This window comes from Acinonyx jubatus, chromosome E2, assembly GCF_027475565.1.
Source record: "Acinonyx jubatus isolate Ajub_Pintada_27869175 chromosome E2, VMU_Ajub_asm_v1.0, whole genome shotgun sequence".
NCBI classification, from domain to species: Eukaryota; Metazoa; Chordata; class Mammalia; order Carnivora; family Felidae; genus Acinonyx; species Acinonyx jubatus.
The window spans coordinates 18,523,941-18,543,302 of NC_069396.1; the positions used below are offsets into that span (position 1 = coordinate 18,523,941).

Here is a 19,362-nt window from a genome sequence, read left to right on the forward strand (position 1 = left end):
GACAATATGGTGAACTAAAGAGAAGTCTTGTTACAAAACGGTATTGACTTGGGAGGACACAGGCTCCAGTAAAGATATCAGGGGCACTGAGGTCACTGTAGGACCACTAACATGTAAGTAACAACCGAAGAACACGCAAAGGAAGAGAAAGGAAAGAAAACAGGAACCAGAGAACAGAAAAGACAGTCATTAGTAGGAGTCAGGAGGCCAGGAAGTACGGCGAGTTCAAGAGAACTACCGCTTGCAACGACAGGTCGTTGTGTCCAACACCAGACCTTCCTTCATTCCAGAACAACCAAGGCCCACCACAGTTCCCAGAACCTGGTTGTTTGTGATGCCGGACGGAGGCCCGAAACAAGTAAGACGCAGTAACACACTCGCCCACCAGCCACCACCGCCGGAAATAAAGGACCTAGCCCTTCGGCTAAGACACTTAACCTCCGCCCCTAAAGTGCGAGCATGCGCGCATGCGCAGCCCTCAATCACGGCCCCTCCCAGCGCAGGCCCACCCCCGTCAAGGAGCATGCGCAGACTACTCGCCGTCCCGCCCCTCCCTTTCCAGAGCTCCCGGTTCCTTAGAAACCAGGCGGCGCGTTCTCGGTGGCTGCGCTTTAGATTCCGGGGCCCGCGCGTCCCCGCCAGCCTACCTCTTGGCGGGCGGGTGGTGGTCGAGACCGGTCCGGACCCATGGTCTCTGGTACAGCGCGGGACGGGCGATGCCAGCATGCCAGGTGAGAGGCGGGCCCGCGGCGGCGGGTGAGGATGAAGGAGAGCGCGGGCATGGCGCGGCAGCCAGCGGGCGTCGACCGGGCCTCCGCGGCCCGGCGCCCGAGGTCGGAGGCGGGGCTGCTCATTGCCTGGGCTGGAGGGGGCAGTTCTAACTGCCACCGCGATCGCCGAGTTCGGGGGTCGCCCCGGAGTTTGTCCTCCCCACCGCAGAAATAGGACCTACAAATTTGGTCATAGAATTGTAGAATTTTGTGTCCTGAAAGGACCTCGGCCATGACCCATCCCTTTACCGGACGCGGAAACCTAGGATCCCCTGCCTCGTGCCGAACAGACCCTACCTGTGTGAGGACTGACGCTTTGTGGACGAGGATGTGAGGTGTGGAAGCCTCAGACAAAGGGCGCATAGGGTAGCTGGTACATCGTCTTTCAGAGTGAGATGGGACTTGTAGAAGGTAAATACTTTAAGGAAAGAGAGTTCAGGTGGCAGATGGGAGAAAGGACACTCCAGAAAGTGCAGGTGGCTCTGCCAGTTACAAAATGCCCACTGGCCAGGTCTCAATGGCCCTGGCCTAGCTTTGAAGCCCAGGAAGGAAGCAAATAGACTAGCGGAGACAAAAGGTGAGGTAAGGTGTTCCCATCAAGATGTTATCACACGAATGAGGTGGAAGGAAATGGGGGGGGGGGGGGAGATCAGGACTTGTGAATGGTTGTGTGAAAAGTTTACCTTCCCTCTGCTGCCAAAGGTAAAGAACGGGACAAGAATAGAAAAGTTTAAAGTTGCATTAGCTAGACAGCAGGAAAGGTTATAAACCATCTTATAGAAGAAAGTGGGTGCCCTGTGAGTATCCAGAACCAAGTTGGGGCACTGCCCAGAAGACTTTTGTAGGCTGTGGGGCATAAAGGTCTCAGAAGGAAGAGCCTGTAGAGTATGACCCTTCATTTGAAGGGAACGCTATTTAAGTTAGAAAAGACACTTAACACATTATTGAGATATGGAGAAGACAGTTGTCTTTGTGTTGGGGAAGCTAGATTCATTCTTGATAAGTGAACTCCTTTTCTTCTGAAAAGCTATGTGCACCAGGGAACAAAAGACTTTTTTTTTTAACGTTTATTTTTGAGAGACAGAGCAGGAGTGGGGGAGGGGCAGAGAGAGAGGGAGACACAGAAACCAAAGCAGGCTCCAGGATCTGAGCTGTCAGCACAGAGCTGACTCGGGGCTCCAACCCACAAACTGCGAGATCAAGACCTAAGCTGAAGTTGGACACTTAACCAACTGAGCCACCCAGGCACCCCAAACAAAAGAGTTTTTTTAATTAAGGCCATCCATTTTACAGAAAATGTAAAAAAGTACTGGGTTTTGACTTGGAATATGGAGACTGGACCAAGAGATGAAAATTTTCAGCAGACAGCTCTGTTGGACTCCCCATTTTTACAGGTAAAAATTCTGTTGTCAGGCTTTCTTTTAGCACCCGGTTGTCCTACTTTTCCTATGGAATGATTGGTCTGAGTCTGATCACTTATATTTATTTGAGGGGGAAATTCAGATATATGATTTCTTTAAGTATTACTAGAATCCACTAGTAGTAAGATTAGCAATAACACCCCTTCTCCCCCTTCAAAGACATAAAGATTTGTAATATGGTAAAAGAAGTGTGTGATTTTTAGAAGATGGTCCCTGATTCTAATCATCAAAATCAATTTCTTACTAGCTTGATGAAACTAATTATCAACGTATATTCGATTTTGCAGTATGTTTTCTTTCCCCCTCAGAGCGATGAGATACATTTAAAGTATGATGGTGTTAATAGGTCAGATTAGTTTAAGAAACAAAAGTTTGTCTTAGGTTCATAAATCACTGCCAGACCTTATCTGTGATGTTGTGGCTGTGCATTTTATTGATTTTTCTTTCATCTGTGGAAATATTTTGTATAAAATATAGCAAGAGATGTAATGTGGTGTTATTAGAAGGGTTTGTAATCTGTGCGGAAAATTGGCACTGTTAATCAGATCCTGTCAGAAAAGCTTTATGAAAATCATTGTATTCTTTGTAGAAACTCAAATTACTTTAGCGCTGGCCCAGGTAGAAGACAGGCTAATAGGCCAAAATCAAGGTAAGATGGAAGGGAGTAATTGCCATCTGTGGAGCTGGATGCTGTGTGGGATGCTTTGAATGTAAGTGCAAATACTTTCTTGAATGCGCAGTTGAAGAAGATATTGCGTAAATGTGGTGAGTGTGCCCCATTGATTGGTGTACATTTTTTGAGCTCCTCTGTATAATCAGAAAGACACTGATTTTCTTTTCGATTTTCAAACGAAAAGACGGACTTACAGACTCTTCAAGTGTTTCTGCGTTGCTATAGCAATGAAACTTCGGACAAATAATTGCTTAATATCAGCTCTGTTTTCTGGGGCAGCTGAGGGCAGTTATCAAATCTGACCTGTAATAAAGTAATCAGCAGTATTTAACAGGCCAACATACCAGATAAACCAGTAATGTTAACAGGATCTACTTTCACTGAACTGATTTTCTGGTTATACAGTAAGAGGAGAAATGCAGTAGAGATGCAGTGCCATCTGATAAAAGAAGTTGTAACACAGACGTTGGTGTTCAGAAAACACAGGAATCGGAGACCACTAACTTAGAAGTAGGAGAAGAGGCTTTCTGATGTCTGACAAGTCACTCAGGCATATTTATAGTAGGAGGTCCAATTCCTGGATAAATTCACTGTTGGAATAGGACAGTCTCTAGGAAAACATTTCAGATTTTGCTATTTTTGAGAATTCATGTACAACATAGCAATGGAACATTATTTTTCTTAAATTAAAAAGTGGCAACTTTGTATTCCAAGAGAGTCCAAATATCCAAGTTACCTGAAAAATTTAAATGTTGGGTGTTTTTAAAAAGTGGGCTCATGAAAATCAGAATGATAAGAGATACTGAGGAAAATGTGAAAGCATTAAGACTTCCGACATTAACACTTACTATGAATTAGCCATTAGGTCAGGAATGAGCTCACTCGAGTATTATCTGTATAAACTGAGACAAAAGAAATGAGAAATGAAGTAAATATTTCTGTCTCACGGGATGGGAATAAACACTTAGATAATACAGTTTAAATGAACATTCAGAAGGAAGAAATGAAAATTCCTGCATTACTTAAATACACTCAAACTCTGTCCTTAAGCACTTGTTCTTTAGATCCTTCTCTTAGAAGGAAAGTTGCAAGTAGTGCCTTTGTCCTAGATACTCACAGTTTTCAGAGTAGCCATTGACAAAATGCCACATTCTTTGGGACCCAGGATAGACAGGAATTGCGGGAGAGATAGCTCTCCCCTGCCACTTCTCACAGCTATTCCATAAGGGTTTCTACCCGTCCTCTACCATGAAAGATTAGGAATGAAGGCTGTGAGGAATGGGAATGGAGTATCGAATGCAGTCCTTTTTCCTAGCTGGAGATAACTGGTACTCTCACACTGTCAGCTCTCAATTTCTCATGAGAACAGATAACCCCAAAATAGAACCTGCAACACTTCTACTTGGCTTTGAGATTTACCATATCACTTTGCAACGTCAGAATCTTTTGTTATTTACTTTCACAATTACATTTTGCTTAGAATGCTGGGGCACCTGCCTGGTTCTTTTGGTAGTAGAGCATGTGACTCTTGATCTCGGGGTTGTGAGTTCCAGCCCCACATTGGGTGGAGAGGTTACTTAAAAATAAAATCTTAGGATGACTGGGTGGTTCATTCAGTTAAGCATCCAGCTCAGGTCATGATCTCACAGCTTGGGGGATCAAGCCCCGCATCAGGCTCTGCCCTGACAGTGCAAGAGCCTGCTTGGAATTCACTCTCTCTGTCTCTCTCTGCCCCTCCTCACCTCACTCCCTCTCTGTCTTTCAAAATAAGTAGATTTAAAAAAATGGTTCTTAAAAAATCTTAAAAAAAAAAATAATGTTAGGCAAATCTTACAACCTGTGGACCATTAATTTCATAATGTGTATAATTTGTAGCAAAATAAATTGAAAATAGTACAGTTGTCTAACACTAGAGAAATAAAAAGCTGGTTCATGGAGTCAGTGAAATACGCAACCCTTAAAAACTGTGGTAACATAAAAAATGCTTATGTCAGAATGGGTACGTGAAAAAATCAGGATACAAAGTTATGAATACAGTTTAATCACAATATATTAAACAAATCTAAAAAAAAAAAACCAAAAAACAGAAGAACACAGAATAATTGTCTATGATGAGTATATATTTTAAAATACAAACCTTCCTGGGGCGCCTGGGTGGCTCAGTCAGTTAAGCGTCTGACTTCAGCTCACGTCATGATCTCACAGTTTGTGAGTTCGAGCCCCGTGTTGGGCTCTGTGCTAACAGCTCAGAGCCTGGAGCCTCCTTCAGAGTCTGTCTCCTCCTCTTTCTGCCCCTCCCATGCTCATACTCTGTCTCTCTCTGTCAATAATAAATAAACATTTAAAAATTAAAAAAAAAAATAAATAAAATACAAACCTTCCTAAGAGTTTCTTGCTGATGTAAAAGATGATTTGGAACTTTCTTTTTGCAAGCCTTCATCCCTTCATACTCTCTGACTGTATTAAAGTTCTGGGGAGGAGGACTGGCAGAGGACAGCACTATTGTTTCCTGTCTCAGGTGTCAGGGAACCAAACAGTAGTGTGGTTACCTAGATAATGAATTTTCATGTGTATAAATGAAGGGTACACTGTACATCTTATGTGTTCTCTAAGACTTTTTTTGTTGTTTTCAGATTTTTTACTTGTAAGTAATCTCTATACCCAACATGGGCTCCGACTCACAACCCTGAGATGAAGGGTTAAATGCTCTTCCTTCTGAGCCAATTAGGCACCGCCTAAGACTGTTTCATTGTTGTTGTTTTTGGTGCTTGTTAATAGATAGTCTTGAGCCTGAGGGTCTCTTCAGTGTGTTTTGATGGATGCTTTAGTAGCACAGTGTTCCAAAGTATATTAGAGGATGTTCCATGTGGTTAATGTTTTCTGCCTGGTGGTGTGGTGGTTCCTGCTAGGAAATGGTTATCATCTCTGGGAGACCTCTTTGGGAGTAGCTCTGGGAGCATGTGAGATAGAATGTTTGTCTTCTCAGGCATCCTTTGTTTGTCCGGGAGAAGGGGGGGGGGTGGTAGAGACAGCCATATTTCCTGTTACTTTTCAGCCTTTTGCATTGGTTGACAATCCTGTGCCAGTGGCTTATGTTTTGGAACAATGGAGAGAATGATTGAGCATAGTATTCCTTATCCGATGTTATTTTCAAAATTAAATCAGTATGCTTAAATGGCTTGTTTTGGTTCCTCCAGGCCTGAGCTTGCTTCTGGTCATGGTGGTTATTCTTTTAAAACTATCTCTGTTTCTCTTTTCCTTTAATGACTAATAACCCTAATATACTAAGGTTGTTATTCAAAGAACACTTAAATGTCTTTAAGTAATTTCCAAAGTGTTCTGGGATTGTTACCAAAATACCTTGAAGTGTGAGGAACCTGTTTTCTTCTTAAAACCGTATAAAACCCAGTCTTGGTCCCAAAAGAGCTTATAGTCTCAATAGTGAGACAAGACATTGTGTGTATCATTTAAATAATAACCAAAAAATCCTAAAATATAAAATGAATGGCTGTTTTCAGGAATGCATATCCCATATACATGCTGTGTTTTATAACTGGTCTTCTCCATTACACATTAAACATCTCCCCTCTCCCCTGTCCCCCCCCAAAAAAAAAGGTAAAAAGAAGAAAAGGTGGTATGACAAAGACTGTCCTGAGATTAGATTATTTTAGATTTCACATATAATAGCTAGATGATCGTTAAATGAAAACACAGCTGAGTGTGGTCATGGCCTAGTTGATAAGCAGTTTTCTTGCATATAAGAAGGAGATACGTGGGGCACCTAGGTGGCTTAGTCAGTTAATGTCCAACTTTTGATTTCGGCTGAATTCATGATCTCATTGATTGTGAGATTGAGCCCCAAGTTGGGCTCTGTGCCGACAGTGTGGAGCCTTCTTGGGGTTAGGTAGGTAGGTAGGTAGGTAGGTAGATAGATAGATACATAGATAAACTTAAAAAAAAAAAAAAAAAGGAGATGTTTGTGAAGGGCTTTGGGCATTTCCAGTCACCAGAGAACCACTTCATATTTAAACTGTTTGGTGACCAGAAGCCATGTAACACAGAGTTAGAGAATGACAGTCTGAGTTGCTATGCTCCAGGGTGCCCTACAAACGTCCTATACCCAAGGGACTCCTGGCTGGCTCAGTTGGTGGAGTGTGCACCTCTTGATCTCTGGGTTGCGAATTTGAGCCCCACATTGGGTATGGAGATTATTTTAAATCTTAAAAAAAAAAAAAAAGTCCCAAACTGAAATCCAGTGTCTATTACTGTCATAGATAAACCAGTTTTCCCAGGAGAAGAGTACTTTTCTCCATGTTGAAGGTGGAAAACACTTAGAAAACTTCAGTAAATTAAGTGTGCATTCTTGGTCCCTAGGTAAAACCAAAGTATGTAATACACCTCTCTACAGTGGGCTGTTTCACATGCATCACGGCCAAATATGCTTTACCTAAGTGATTTAAAAGTAAAGGCAGAGTCTTTGTTCACATGCCTGCTACAGTGAAAGATCTCTGAACACTCATTGTGTTTCTGTGTCAGATCAGTCCTTGGTATTCGGCTATGGGTGTAGCAAGAAATAGAAACTAAGCTCCAGGAACCTAGCCTGCCTGTCTAGATCACTGCTCTGTGTCCCACCTCCTGGCATAATGCCTGACTCATTGTGGTGCTTATAAATATTGGGGAATAAATGAGAAGAGGACTCTGGTGACTGGATAGTGTGCCACTGAAATGGGTGGGGGTGCGCAGAAGGAGGTTTGTGTTTGAGAGGAAAGACAAATTTGGGATGGGAGCAGCTGGTAGGTCACTTATGTGGGGATTTCCAGTCGACACTTAGACATTTAGTAGAGATAGAGCTGGAACAAGTTGTTGAGGCTGGGAATTGGAAGTTAATATTTGCATGAAGGTTATAGTGAAATTGAAGGATTAGATTATGTTGCTTCAAAAGAGAGAGGACTGAGGATGGAATTTTCAGGTAGATGTCAACCTGGAACTCACTGTTAAAGTAGTCTTAGCAAAAAAATAATCTTGTTCTTGCCAGATGTTCAAAAGCAATAAAGAACTAATATGGAGGGGTTGGTGCCTGAGTGGCTCAGTCTGTTAATTGTCCAACTCTTGATTTTGGCTCAGGTCATGATCTCATGGTTCATGAGATCGATCCCCATGTTGGGCTCCATGCTGGGCATGGAGCCTGCTTGGGATTCTCTCTCTCCCCCTCTCCTTCTGTCCCACCTCCCGCCCCATGTGCGCGCGCTCTCTCTCTCTCCCTCAGTAATAAAATAAAATCTTAAAAAAAAAAAAAAAACTTAATGTAGCCAGTAAATAAGTACTTTTTCCTACTGTAATCATCAGCTGAAGCTAACTTTTAGACCTGATAGCAATCCAGATATTTCTGTGGGTGTTAAATTTTTTCTTTATGACCCAATTTAGCTGACCCTTTTGTAGCTTGGGTAGTTATGCCTCATTGAACAGGTCATTAGGTCTTTCATTAGTGCCCTCGTAGGACACTTTGTGGACTGGAGCAGGGGGGCAAGGAACTGTCGTCTTTGGCCAGCTCTGGGTGTGCCCCATCACGTGGTAGCTGCCTAACAGTTTACCATCATATCAGCTTGTGGACCTGAGGGAATAGCACATCTGTCCTTTGTCCTGTTTGTGTTTTTGCTGACAATGAGAAGGTAGGAATCTGTGACCATGTCACTGAGTCAGTGTGGGCACTGTTAAAAAACAAATCATAGGAAAATGAAACCTTCTCCAGAGAGCCTCTGGATTTTTGAAACCCAGGGACCAAAACATTTATCATAACTAATTTGTAAAACTCAACACCTGTTTCTTTAGTTTGGCTTTTATTTTTTAATGGGAACATAAATGCAAGTAAAGAAACACTTTCACACATCTATCTGAAAGCAGTCCTGCCGAAAGCATTCATGTTACCATATCACACTCTTAAGTACATGCTGTAGGTAGTCCCTCTGCTATGAACTTGAAGTTTAGAACTCAGGCTGCATATCCCCACTCCCCCTCATGTTTATGCTCTGATGATGGGGTGTGGTTGTCTTTCTCTTTGGGTCTGGCTCTTGTACTCAGGCACTGACCGCCTGTCTGCCATACTGGCTCAATTCCAGGTGTTAGGAGGGGCCAAAAGGAAGGCTGGGGGACAATTAGACACCTCTTTCTAATTAATTCTTGGTACATGACTGGCGTTGAAGGCCTGATAGAAGGCATTCCTGCTTATTTCCCCAATAGGTCCTAAGTTTTGCAAAACAACAATTAAAATTGACCTTCATGGTTTTATTTTATCTCCTTTATCATGCTCAAAAATTAAGCTTGATGCCTGGATGGCTCAGTTGGTTAAGCGTCTGATTCTTGATTTCAGCTCATGTCCTGATCTCACAGTTTGTGGGTTTGAACTGCATCGGGATCCTCTGCTTGGGATTCTCTCTCCCCTCCTCTGTCTGCCTCTCCTCTGCTTACTCTCTCTGTCTCTCTCTCAAAAATAAATAAATAAACTTGAAGAGAGGGAGGGAGGCAGGGAAGGCAAAGAAGGAATTAGACACAAAAAGCTATTGTCCTCTAGCCAGTGCACCATCTATACAGGTTTAACCCTACTTCCCGATCTATTCATTCTCACACTTATTTGTACATTCATTCTTCAATGATTACTCAGCACCTACTCTGTCAGCACTCTTTTGTCCTGGTGACAGCAGTGTGTGAGGTAGGCAAGATCCTGCTATCATGACAGATGCTAAATAGGTGATCCCAGTGAATCATGATGGGCACTGTGAAAACCAAAGCCCAGGCTGCTGGGAACTGTAAGCTGAATCACTTAACCCAGCCTAGGCCATGCTGGGTTAAGATGTAAAGAAGTAGTGTTTAAGTGGAGACCTGACAAATCTCCTGAGAATTAGCCTGCCAAAGTAAGAAAAGATTGTTCCAAGCAGAGCAAAGAGCTTGGACCAAAATCTCAGAGCAAGACTGAAAGAGATGTAGTAGCTGCTAGCATGTCAGGTACAGTGTAAGGGGAAAGTGGTAAGGTGGAGAGGTGGGGAGGGGTCCGGCTCATACTGAGAGATGCTTTGTGGACCTCATCAAGGAATTTAGGGTTTATCCTGGGGGCACTTAAAGTCTAGGGAAGGAAATGGTCAGGACAAGGAAAAACGTTAGGTGTCTGTTAGGGGACCAGAACAGTGGATGAATTCCAGGGGCATTGAATCCAGTTGGTGAGATGTAGTGACTGGCTGTGGGGCAAATGGCTTCATTGCAGCCAGAGTGGTTTCTTATGAACTGGTTAGGACTGAATCACTGTCACCTGTTTGAGCTACTCTCACTTGCCTTCCCTTCACAATTATCTGTTGGTGTTTGACTGAACATAGTCACTGGGTCATTGTGGTCTTGTAAGGCCCTTAACATACAGTACACTTCTGTTAGATGGAGGAAGCTTGACTGCAAGGGGATTGAGCTAACGAGTAATCATGAGTCATGTCATGTGGAGGAGGGAGGTTAGTTGAAGGGACAGCTCTAGATGAGGGTGCCCTCTTAGCAGGTCAAATTGTAGCTTAAGACTGAAAGTAGCAGCTCGTTTTCCTAATCCCAAGTGGCAGGCAGAGCTATTCTATTATCATATCATGCTTGTTTTCTTTCCTGAACTATTAAATCAGATTTTGCCCCAAACTACTTAAATTCGTGACATAAGTAATCTCTCTTATATTGATGAACATATCCCAAGACCCTACTAAATTATATGCAGTTTTGATGAGTTCAGTATATGCATCTTGGTTTATTAACTAACTGTGCAGGAACAAGATCTGCAATCTTTATTTTTTCAGCAGTATGCATTGAATACCCACTATATATCAGGGCTTGTTCTAGGCACTGGGGATGCCACAATGAATAAACAGACAAAAAAATCTCCTGTCTTAAAGAAGCATACATTCTAGCAGGGGTGATTGGGGGAATCAAACAATGAGGCAAGTGAGGGAGAGAGTAAGCCAAGTGAATATCTGTACAGAAAAGGGAACTGCAAGTGCAAAGGCCCTGAGACAGGAGCATACCTGGCATGTTTGAGATATATTTAGTACTGAGCCACTGTTGCGGAGGCAGAATAAGCAAGGGAAAGAGAGATAGGACATAAGGTGAGAGATGTAAAAGGAGGAAGGGAATGAGTGCAGACTATGTAGGACCTTGTAGGTCAGTGGAAGAGCTTGGCCTTTTATTCCAAGAGAGATGGGAAGCCTGTGGAGAGCTTGAACAGAGGAATGACTTTTTACTCTAACTTAATTTGAGTCATTCTCAGTGCTATGTTGAGACTAGATTGGGGTGCAGTATGGGGTGGAGGAGCAGGGTAGAACCTGGGAGGTCATGAAAGGTGGTTGTGACTTGAACTGAGATAGCAGTAGGTGTAGTGGATGTATCTTGAAGGTAGAAAGCCAGCAAGATTTGTTAACACATCAAATGTGAAGTGTGAGAGAAAAATAATAATCAAGGATTACTCCAAGATTTTGACTTGAGCTGTTGGAAAGTTTGTTACCAATTTCAGAGATGAAGCCATTGTGCACAAGTTTGGCGGGTCGGGGGATGGAGGATTGGCAGGGGGTGGCATGGGAATTCCAGGAGTTTAATTCTGGACATTTAAAGTTTGGGATGCTATTAAAATAAGCATCCAAGTAGAGATATCGGATAGGGAGTTGTTGTTTATACTAGTCTGGAGCTGAAGAAAGAGGACCTAGCTAAAATCTTTGGGAGTCCTCAGAAAATAGTGTGTATTTAAGCCATGAGACTGAATAGGATCATCATGGTTACCACGGGAGATTGGGAAGTAGCCAGAGAGATAGGAGAATAGCAGGAGAAATTTGTGTTCTGGAAATTAAGAGTGTTGCAAAGAGGGTGGAACATGCTATATCAGATGCTACTGCTGTGTCAGCACAAAGTGGAATGAAGATGAGAATTGGCCCTTGGATTTTGGGATTTTGGATTTTGGATTTTACAACATTTTAATTGTATTTGACAAATATCGGGTAGCTGAAGTATTTATGACCATTCCTATGGGGTTGTCAGCCATGATGCCTTGAATACATAAGATACACAATTACAGTTTGAAGTTCTGAACATTTCATTCTTCTCCTACTTCCTTTGGCCCATTTTATTTTACCTTTTATTTATTTTTTTGTTTTTTAAGTAAACTCTTTGCCCAGTGTGGGACTTGAATGCATGACCCCGAGATCAAGAGTCGCATGCTCTACTGACTGAGCTATTGGGCGCCCCGGACCCATTTCATACTGAGGAAATACTGTTAGGTAGAGGCTTGAACACTATTCTAGGAGACGGGAGTGTCTGCCAATTACAAATTGACTTTTTAATGTGCTTGGACTGCTGTGCTCTTTACTGAACTACCAGTATGTCAGTGTTTTTTCATATGTCAATCCTGCAGTGTGAGTAATGCCTTCCTCATGTGGAACTCGGAGTGCATTACAGATATGTCATTTAACTTTTTTTTAAAGTTTATTTATTTTGAGAGAGAGAGAGCATGCGTGTGAGAGTGGGGGTTGGGGAGAGAGAGAGAGGGAGAGAGAGAATCCCAAGTAGGGTCTACACCATCAGTGCAGAGCCCGATGTGGGGCTCGAACTCACCCAACTGTGAGATCGTGACATGAGCCGAAACCGGACACTTAACCAATGGAGCCACCCAGATGCCCCTAACGTTTTTTTAAATATAAAGTTAATTCATATCCTGTTGAATGCTCTTATAGTACCCTCTTTGCCTTTATAATGCTTTTCTCAAATTATAATGACGTATTTATGCGATGATTTGTCTTCTCATTCCTGCTAAACTGTAAACTCTATGCAAACAGAAACTATCTGCTTTGCTCACCAATATAACCTGTGCGTTGCCTTGGCCTGGCCAATAGTACGTAATTAAAATAAGTATTTATTAATGAATCAATGTGCATAAATTACAGGTGTCATTTTATACATGAGCATCTGAAACACAGACTGTGATTAGCTAAGATAATGTCATAATCTGTTTTAAAACTAGGTTGAGGGCCCATCTCACTTAATAACTAGGGTCCTGGCCTCACCTCTGGCCACAGTACTTTATTTTAGCATATTTTATATGAAGATATAATTACTAGAAAAACTCATCCACAGAAAAAGCTGGCCTCTTGATACTGGCCCTTTGGAATGTTTGAAGGGTCAGAGATCTGTGGCAGTCTGTAGAGGCATCTCAGAGGAAGAAGGAGTGCCCTAAGGATGCACAGCTTGGGATGGCTGCTTGCACTGGGGAACTGCAGGTGTAAGGCTGGTTCCGGGGAAAGATGGAGGTGGGCACTGAGTGAAGGCTTCTCACTCTTGTGGTGTTCCAGGTCTTGTTGCCCAACCTGTACAGCTACAGCCACAAACTGTTACACATCATTTCTCACTTAGAACCATCATTAGCTTTATTTGCCTAAAGCAATACACAAGAATTCATTTTGAACCCTCCCTTCCTTAGTATGAGTTGTTCGTGAGTGGTAAGGACTTACTTACCTAATACCTGAAGCTCAATAGCTTGTCCAGTTTGGCATTGGTTAGTGGAAAGTGCCATCTTCAGATACCCTCAGCAAGTGCTGAGACTGACTAGATCATTGGGCCTTGAAGTTAATTCATCAGAAAACTTAACTCTCTTGGCTCCAGCCGTTGTCTCTGTACTGTTGATATCTCCAAAAGTAAGCTGACAAGGTTTTATGTTGTTTTTAAGGAAAGAGACTTTTAGTTCACATGTATCCATTTTGTTTGATTATGAACCTGAATCTTCAAGATGTGAACAGGTTGTTCTGTGCTCTTAGAAACAACAACTTCTGATTAAAAATTGAGGTATAATTTACTTAGAAGTAATGCACAGATCTTAAGTATTCAGTTTGATGAGTTGTTAACAGTTGCATCACCATGTAAGTACAGTGCAACAAGAATGTAGAATATTTCCATCACTCGAAAATGTTTCCTTGTGCCCCTTTCCAGTCAGTCCCATACCCCTACCACCACCAATACCTTCTGCTATCACTATAAATAAAGTTCACCTGTTCCTATACTTCAGATTAGTGGAATGCTACAGTATGGGGTGGTTTGTTGTTTTTTTTCTTTTGGTGTGTGTGTCTGGAATCTTTCACTAAACGTATTTTTTAGATTCATACCTGTTGTTGCATGTATTCATAGTCCATTCATTTTTATTGCTTTACTATATTGTATTGAATGATTCTACCGTAACTTGTTTATCCAGTCTCCTATTGATAAACATTTGGATTTGTTTCCAGTTTGGGGCTATAATGAATAATGCTACTGTGAACATTTTATTTTTATTTTATTTTATTTTTTAATGTTTATTTATTTTTGAGAGACAGCGAGCATGAGTGGGGGAGGTGCAGAGACAGGGGGTACAGAGGATCCAAAGCGGGCTCTGTGCTGACAACTGGGAGCCTGATGCAGGGCCTGAATTCACGAACCATGAGATCATGACCTGAGCCGAAGTCAGATGCTCAACCTACTGAGCCACCGAGGTGCCCTTACTGTGAACATTTTATGTAAGTTTTTGTGGACATACGTTTTTGTTTTCTTGGGCAAATATCTACAAGTGGAATTGCTATGTTACTGGGTTAATATATGCAGGGTTGTTTTAATGTTTATTTATTTATCTTTGAGAGTAGGGAAAGGGCAGAGAGAGGGAGCGGGAAAGAGAATCCCAAGCAGGCTCTGCACTGTCAGCACAGATCTGGACCCGGGGCTTGATCTCAAGAGATGGAGATTATGACCTGAGCCAAAATCAAGAGTCAGCTGTCAGCACGGAGCCTGACATAGGGCTCAAACGCATGAAACTATGAGATCATGAGCTGAAATCAAGAGTCAGATGCTCAAACAAGCCACCTGGGCACCTCCCAACACTATTTCTTTAAGAGTTTCTTTTTAGGGCACCTGGGTGCCTCTCTGCCCCTCCCCTGCTCGTGCTCTCTTTCAAACTAAATAAACTTAAAAATTTTTTTTTAAATAGTTTCTTTTCCCCATTGAATTGATTTAATACTTCAGTTGAAGATCAGTTGACTGCATTTGTGTGGCTTGCAGGGTAAATATAGTATTACAAGGCAGTAACTTTGTCTATAGAAATCCCTAATGACTCTTTTTGAAGCCTCGTGCTGAAAAGTAGAAAGGTAAAATGTGGAAGCAACCCAAGTGTCCCTGGTCAGATGAATGGATAAACAAAAAATGTAGCGTATACATAAAATGGAATATTATTCAGCCTTAAATAAGGAAGGAAATTCTGACACACCCTACAACATGGGTGAACCTTGAGGACATGATACTAAGTGAAATAAGCCAGTCACAAAGGTACAAGTATTATATGATTGCACTTATAGAGAATCAAACTCATAGAGATAAAGTAGAATGATGGTTGCTGAAGGTTGGAGGGGATAGGATGTTCTTGTGTAATGGATCTAGATTTTCACTTTTACAATGTAAAAAGAGTTCTGTGGGTGGTGGTTGGTGGTGATGGTTGTGCAACAATGTGAATGTTATTAATGCAGCTGACCCATATGTTTAAAAATGGTTAAGATGGCAAATTTTATGTTGATGTGTATTTTGCCACAATTAAACATTTTTAAAACCTAACGATATAAGTACAGAATAGTTCTTAGGACATGTGATTCCTACTGTGTATTAGGATGACAAGGCTGTCTAAATTCTATAATGAATGTAAGCTGCTTAATAGGAGTATAATATCTAAAGGAAGAAGGTCAGACAGTATGCTCAGGATATGGCATTTAGTTCTGGGGGCCCCATTTCAGGGGGATTTTGGCAAACCAGAGATTGGGCAAGCCAGAGCGACCTTGGCTATTCTTTTGATAGAGAGTATGAGGAAGGCCCGAGGGAATTAGAGTTCTGTCTGTAAAGGAGTGTATCAGTAAGCTTTTGCTATATAACAAACAACCTCAAAATTCAGTAGCTTAAGACAAATATTATGTCTCATGATTCTTTTTCCTCCCCAGCTTTATTGAAATATAATTGACATATAACATTGGGTAAGGTAAAGGTTTACAGTGTATTAATCCGGTTTTCTTATGATTTTGGGGGAGATCTGGATGGTTCTGGGTTAGGTGGTCTCAGCTGGAACTGGATGACATGAGATGATTTCACTCATATAACTGGCGTTTGGCTCAGTGCCAGGTGGGGCAGTGAGGATGACTTTGGTTGCATGTCTCTTGTGATCTAGCAGGATGGCCTAGGCTTGTTCACATGGTGATGGTCCCAGAGAACCCACGAGCAGTGTGAGAGAGCAAGCCTCCATGCACAAGTACTTTTCAAACATCTTGTGTCATTTTGCTAACTTCCCATTGGCCAGAGCAAATGGCATGGCTAAGTCCAGAGTCACTGTGGGAGGTGATTGACTATCTGATGGCATGAAAACAGAAAAGGGAGTTATTGTGGCCATTTTGCAAACAGCCTACCACCACCTATGAAGTTTAGAGGAAACATGACAGTTTCATTAGAAACATCACAGATAGTTCCACAGTGTAGAAGACCAAGGACTTCAAGTCCATCCACAGAAGAGTTTTCGGACTGAAATGGCCACAGAACAGAATCAGGCCATTAATAAAGGGAAGGTTTTGTCATTGGATGGGTTGGACAGGCTGTGTGACCTCTTGTCTTTCTGACCAACTTGGACCTGTTACATCATCTCTTCCAAGAAGCCTTTCCTGCTTGCATACCACCTGTGGCCCCTGTTGTTAATGATGGCTGTTCTCCATGTGACACACAGATTTGTTGCTCTACCTGTTGTAGTGAATAACAAATGTGTTTACATGCCTGTCTAGTCCATGAAATGGAGTTCCTTAGGGTGATTCACCATTTTAGTACCAATGTCTGTGGGAAATTGTGTTCCATCCTCAGGTTGCCTCCTGGTGGTCATTTGACTGTGGCAACTCCAGCCATAGAATCTTGCACTTAAAGCTAAAAGGAAGGAGAAGGAGGGGGGAAAGTGCCTGTCAATGGAGATTACCTCCTTACCTCCCTTAAAGAATGTTCTCAGAAGCTCAACCAAACTGTATCTTCATCCTATATTTATCTTCTTTGATGCGTCTTTTTTGCAGGAGAGGCTGGGAAATACAGGTTTTAGTTCTGCATGTCGCATCTAGTAGTAAAGTATTCATAGGCACCTTCTGCCCAGGGTCTGACTCCTACTCAAGCTGCCTAGGATTGAATGACCTCTCTGACATTATTCAGTTAACACCAGAATTCCCAGAATCTGTGACTCCTCAAACAATGAGGTAGAATGGTTTTTAATCATAATCCTGACTACCTTCATGATTAAATTCTGTCATTTGAAGCTCCTAGCTTCATAACTCATGGAATAGGGCAGGGGTCAGCAAATCTTTTCTATTAAGCGCCAGATGGTAAATATTTTCAATTTTGTGGGCCATATGCTCACTGTTGCACCTACTTTGCTGTTATATTACAAAAGTAGCCATAGATAAAGGAATGGATATGACCTGTGTTCCAGAATTTATAAAAACGGGTAAGACTGGATTTGGCCTACCCCTATGGTGGGGAATGGGTCTCTTCCTATGATTTTGCAGAAGCTGTGGCTCCATGGACCAGGCATACAGAAGGTAAGATGATATCCCACCAGTCTGGGAAGAGCAGAATCCACAAATCCCAGCTTCTGCACAAGTTTCAACAAGCCAGGCCTTTTGGGTTCCCTGTTTCTCTAAATGACACTACAACTTGTCATTTTATGCTTAGAACTTCGGTGTCATTTTTAGGGTGTCACATTTATTTATTTATTTATTTATTTATTTATTTATTTATTTATTTAAATATAGTTTACATATCAGTAAATTTACTCCTTTTAAGTATACAGTTCTATGAGTTTTGACATGCAGATAGAGAACAGTTCCTTTACCACCTACCCCCCAAAATTCCCTGTAGCCCTTTGCAGTTGACTCATTACCTTTGGCAATCACTATTTTCTGTCCCTGTTTGCTTTTTCTGTAATGTCATGTAAATGGAATCACACAGTATAGAGCCTCTTGAGTCTGGCATCTTTTAGTTAGCATAATGCACTGGAGATTCATTTTGTCATTGAGTCCATTAGTAGTTTGCTCTTTTGCATTACTGAGTAGTATTCCATTGCATGATACACTACTATTTGTTTATCCATTAACCACCAGTTGAAGGACATTTTTGCTGGTTCTAAGTTTAGGCAGTTACAAATGAAACTAGTGTTAAACATTAGAAGATAGACATTCACATACGGGTTTTTGTGTAAAAATCAGTTTTGTTTTTCTTGGTAAAAACCCAGAAGTGGGGCTACTAGATTATATGATAAGTGTATATTTAACTTTGTAAGATGACAAACTGTTTCCAAAGTGGCTCTACCATTTTTCATTTTCACCAAGAATGAACAGTTGCTTTATGGCCTTGCCAGTATTTGATACCAGGTTTTCTGATTTTTAGACATTTTAGTAGGTGCGTAGTTGTATTAAATAAGTTTTAATTTGCATTTCTTCTTTTTACACAAAAATTTTTAACGTTTACTCACTTTTGACAGAGAGACAGAGACAGAGTGTGAGCGGGGGAGGAGCAGAGAGAGAAGGAGACACAGAATCCAAAGCTCAAACTCCAAGCTCTGAGCTATCAGCACAGAGCACAACATGGGGCTCAAACTCACAGATGGCGAGATCATGACCTGAGCCGAAGTCGGACACTTAACTGACCAAGCCACCCAGGAGCCCCTAATTTGCATTTCTAATTAATGCAGTCTAATAACTAACTACTATTGATATGGTGGATTATAGTAATTGATTTTAGAATGTTGAACCAGCCATACATTCCTGGGATTAAATTCTCTTAGTCATGCTAAGACTCTGATCTCCTTGAGGTACTTCCCGTTGGCTGGACCCAGAAAGTCCAAACTCAGGTTAGTGCTTGGTGCCACCAGCTCTGGCTCCTACACACTTTTCTGACTTATTGGCCCCCAAATTGGGGTGTTTTGTTGTTGTTTTTTTTAATCTTTTTATCTCTACAGCCTACCTGTTAGGCCCTCAGTAAAGGTGTGATGTATGAACAGATCAACATTGGTTTGAGTGGTGGATCTGAGGCAAGTACTTGCCGATCCAGGCAACAGAATGAACTTTCCTGGCTCGTACTTCTCACAAAAGAATGAAAGATTTATTCCACACATATAAAACCTCTGTTTTTACAGAGGCTCAGAGAAGCTAAGTAATCTGCCCAGGGCTTCACAGCTGGTTGTGGCAGCTCTAACATACACAGCCAGCTGCAGAACCTTGGAAAAGTTGTCTAGCCTCTTTGAGCTTCTGTATCCTCATCTGCAAAATGGGATTGTGTGGACTTAGATGTACTATATGTTATACTAAACATTGTTTGGCCTATTGCATTTCACTGCATATTAGTTCAGAATATTATCTTCGTATTCCTACACAGCTTTTGAAAAGGAGACATCTAAGTCAGTCATAGAAATCTT

At 41.8% G+C, this 19,362-nt stretch overlaps 1 protein-coding gene across 2 annotated transcripts in view; it reads left to right on the top strand.

Annotated features, from left to right (window-relative positions):
- The first annotated feature begins 508 nt into the window (after positions 1 to 508).
- Positions 509 to 19,362, top strand: part of GFOD2 (glucose-fructose oxidoreductase domain containing 2) — a 33,970-nt gene continuing 15,116 nt past the window's right edge. The window contains exon 1 of one of the 2 annotated variants that reach the window (XM_027076006.2): positions 509 to 731. In XM_027076006.2, coding sequence (XP_026931807.2) covers positions 524 to 731 — 208 coding nt within the window. In that variant the 5' untranslated portion in view covers positions 509 to 523. The remainder of the gene's footprint in view (positions 732 to 19,362) is intronic. The other variant, XM_027076007.2, reaches the window with a different exon arrangement.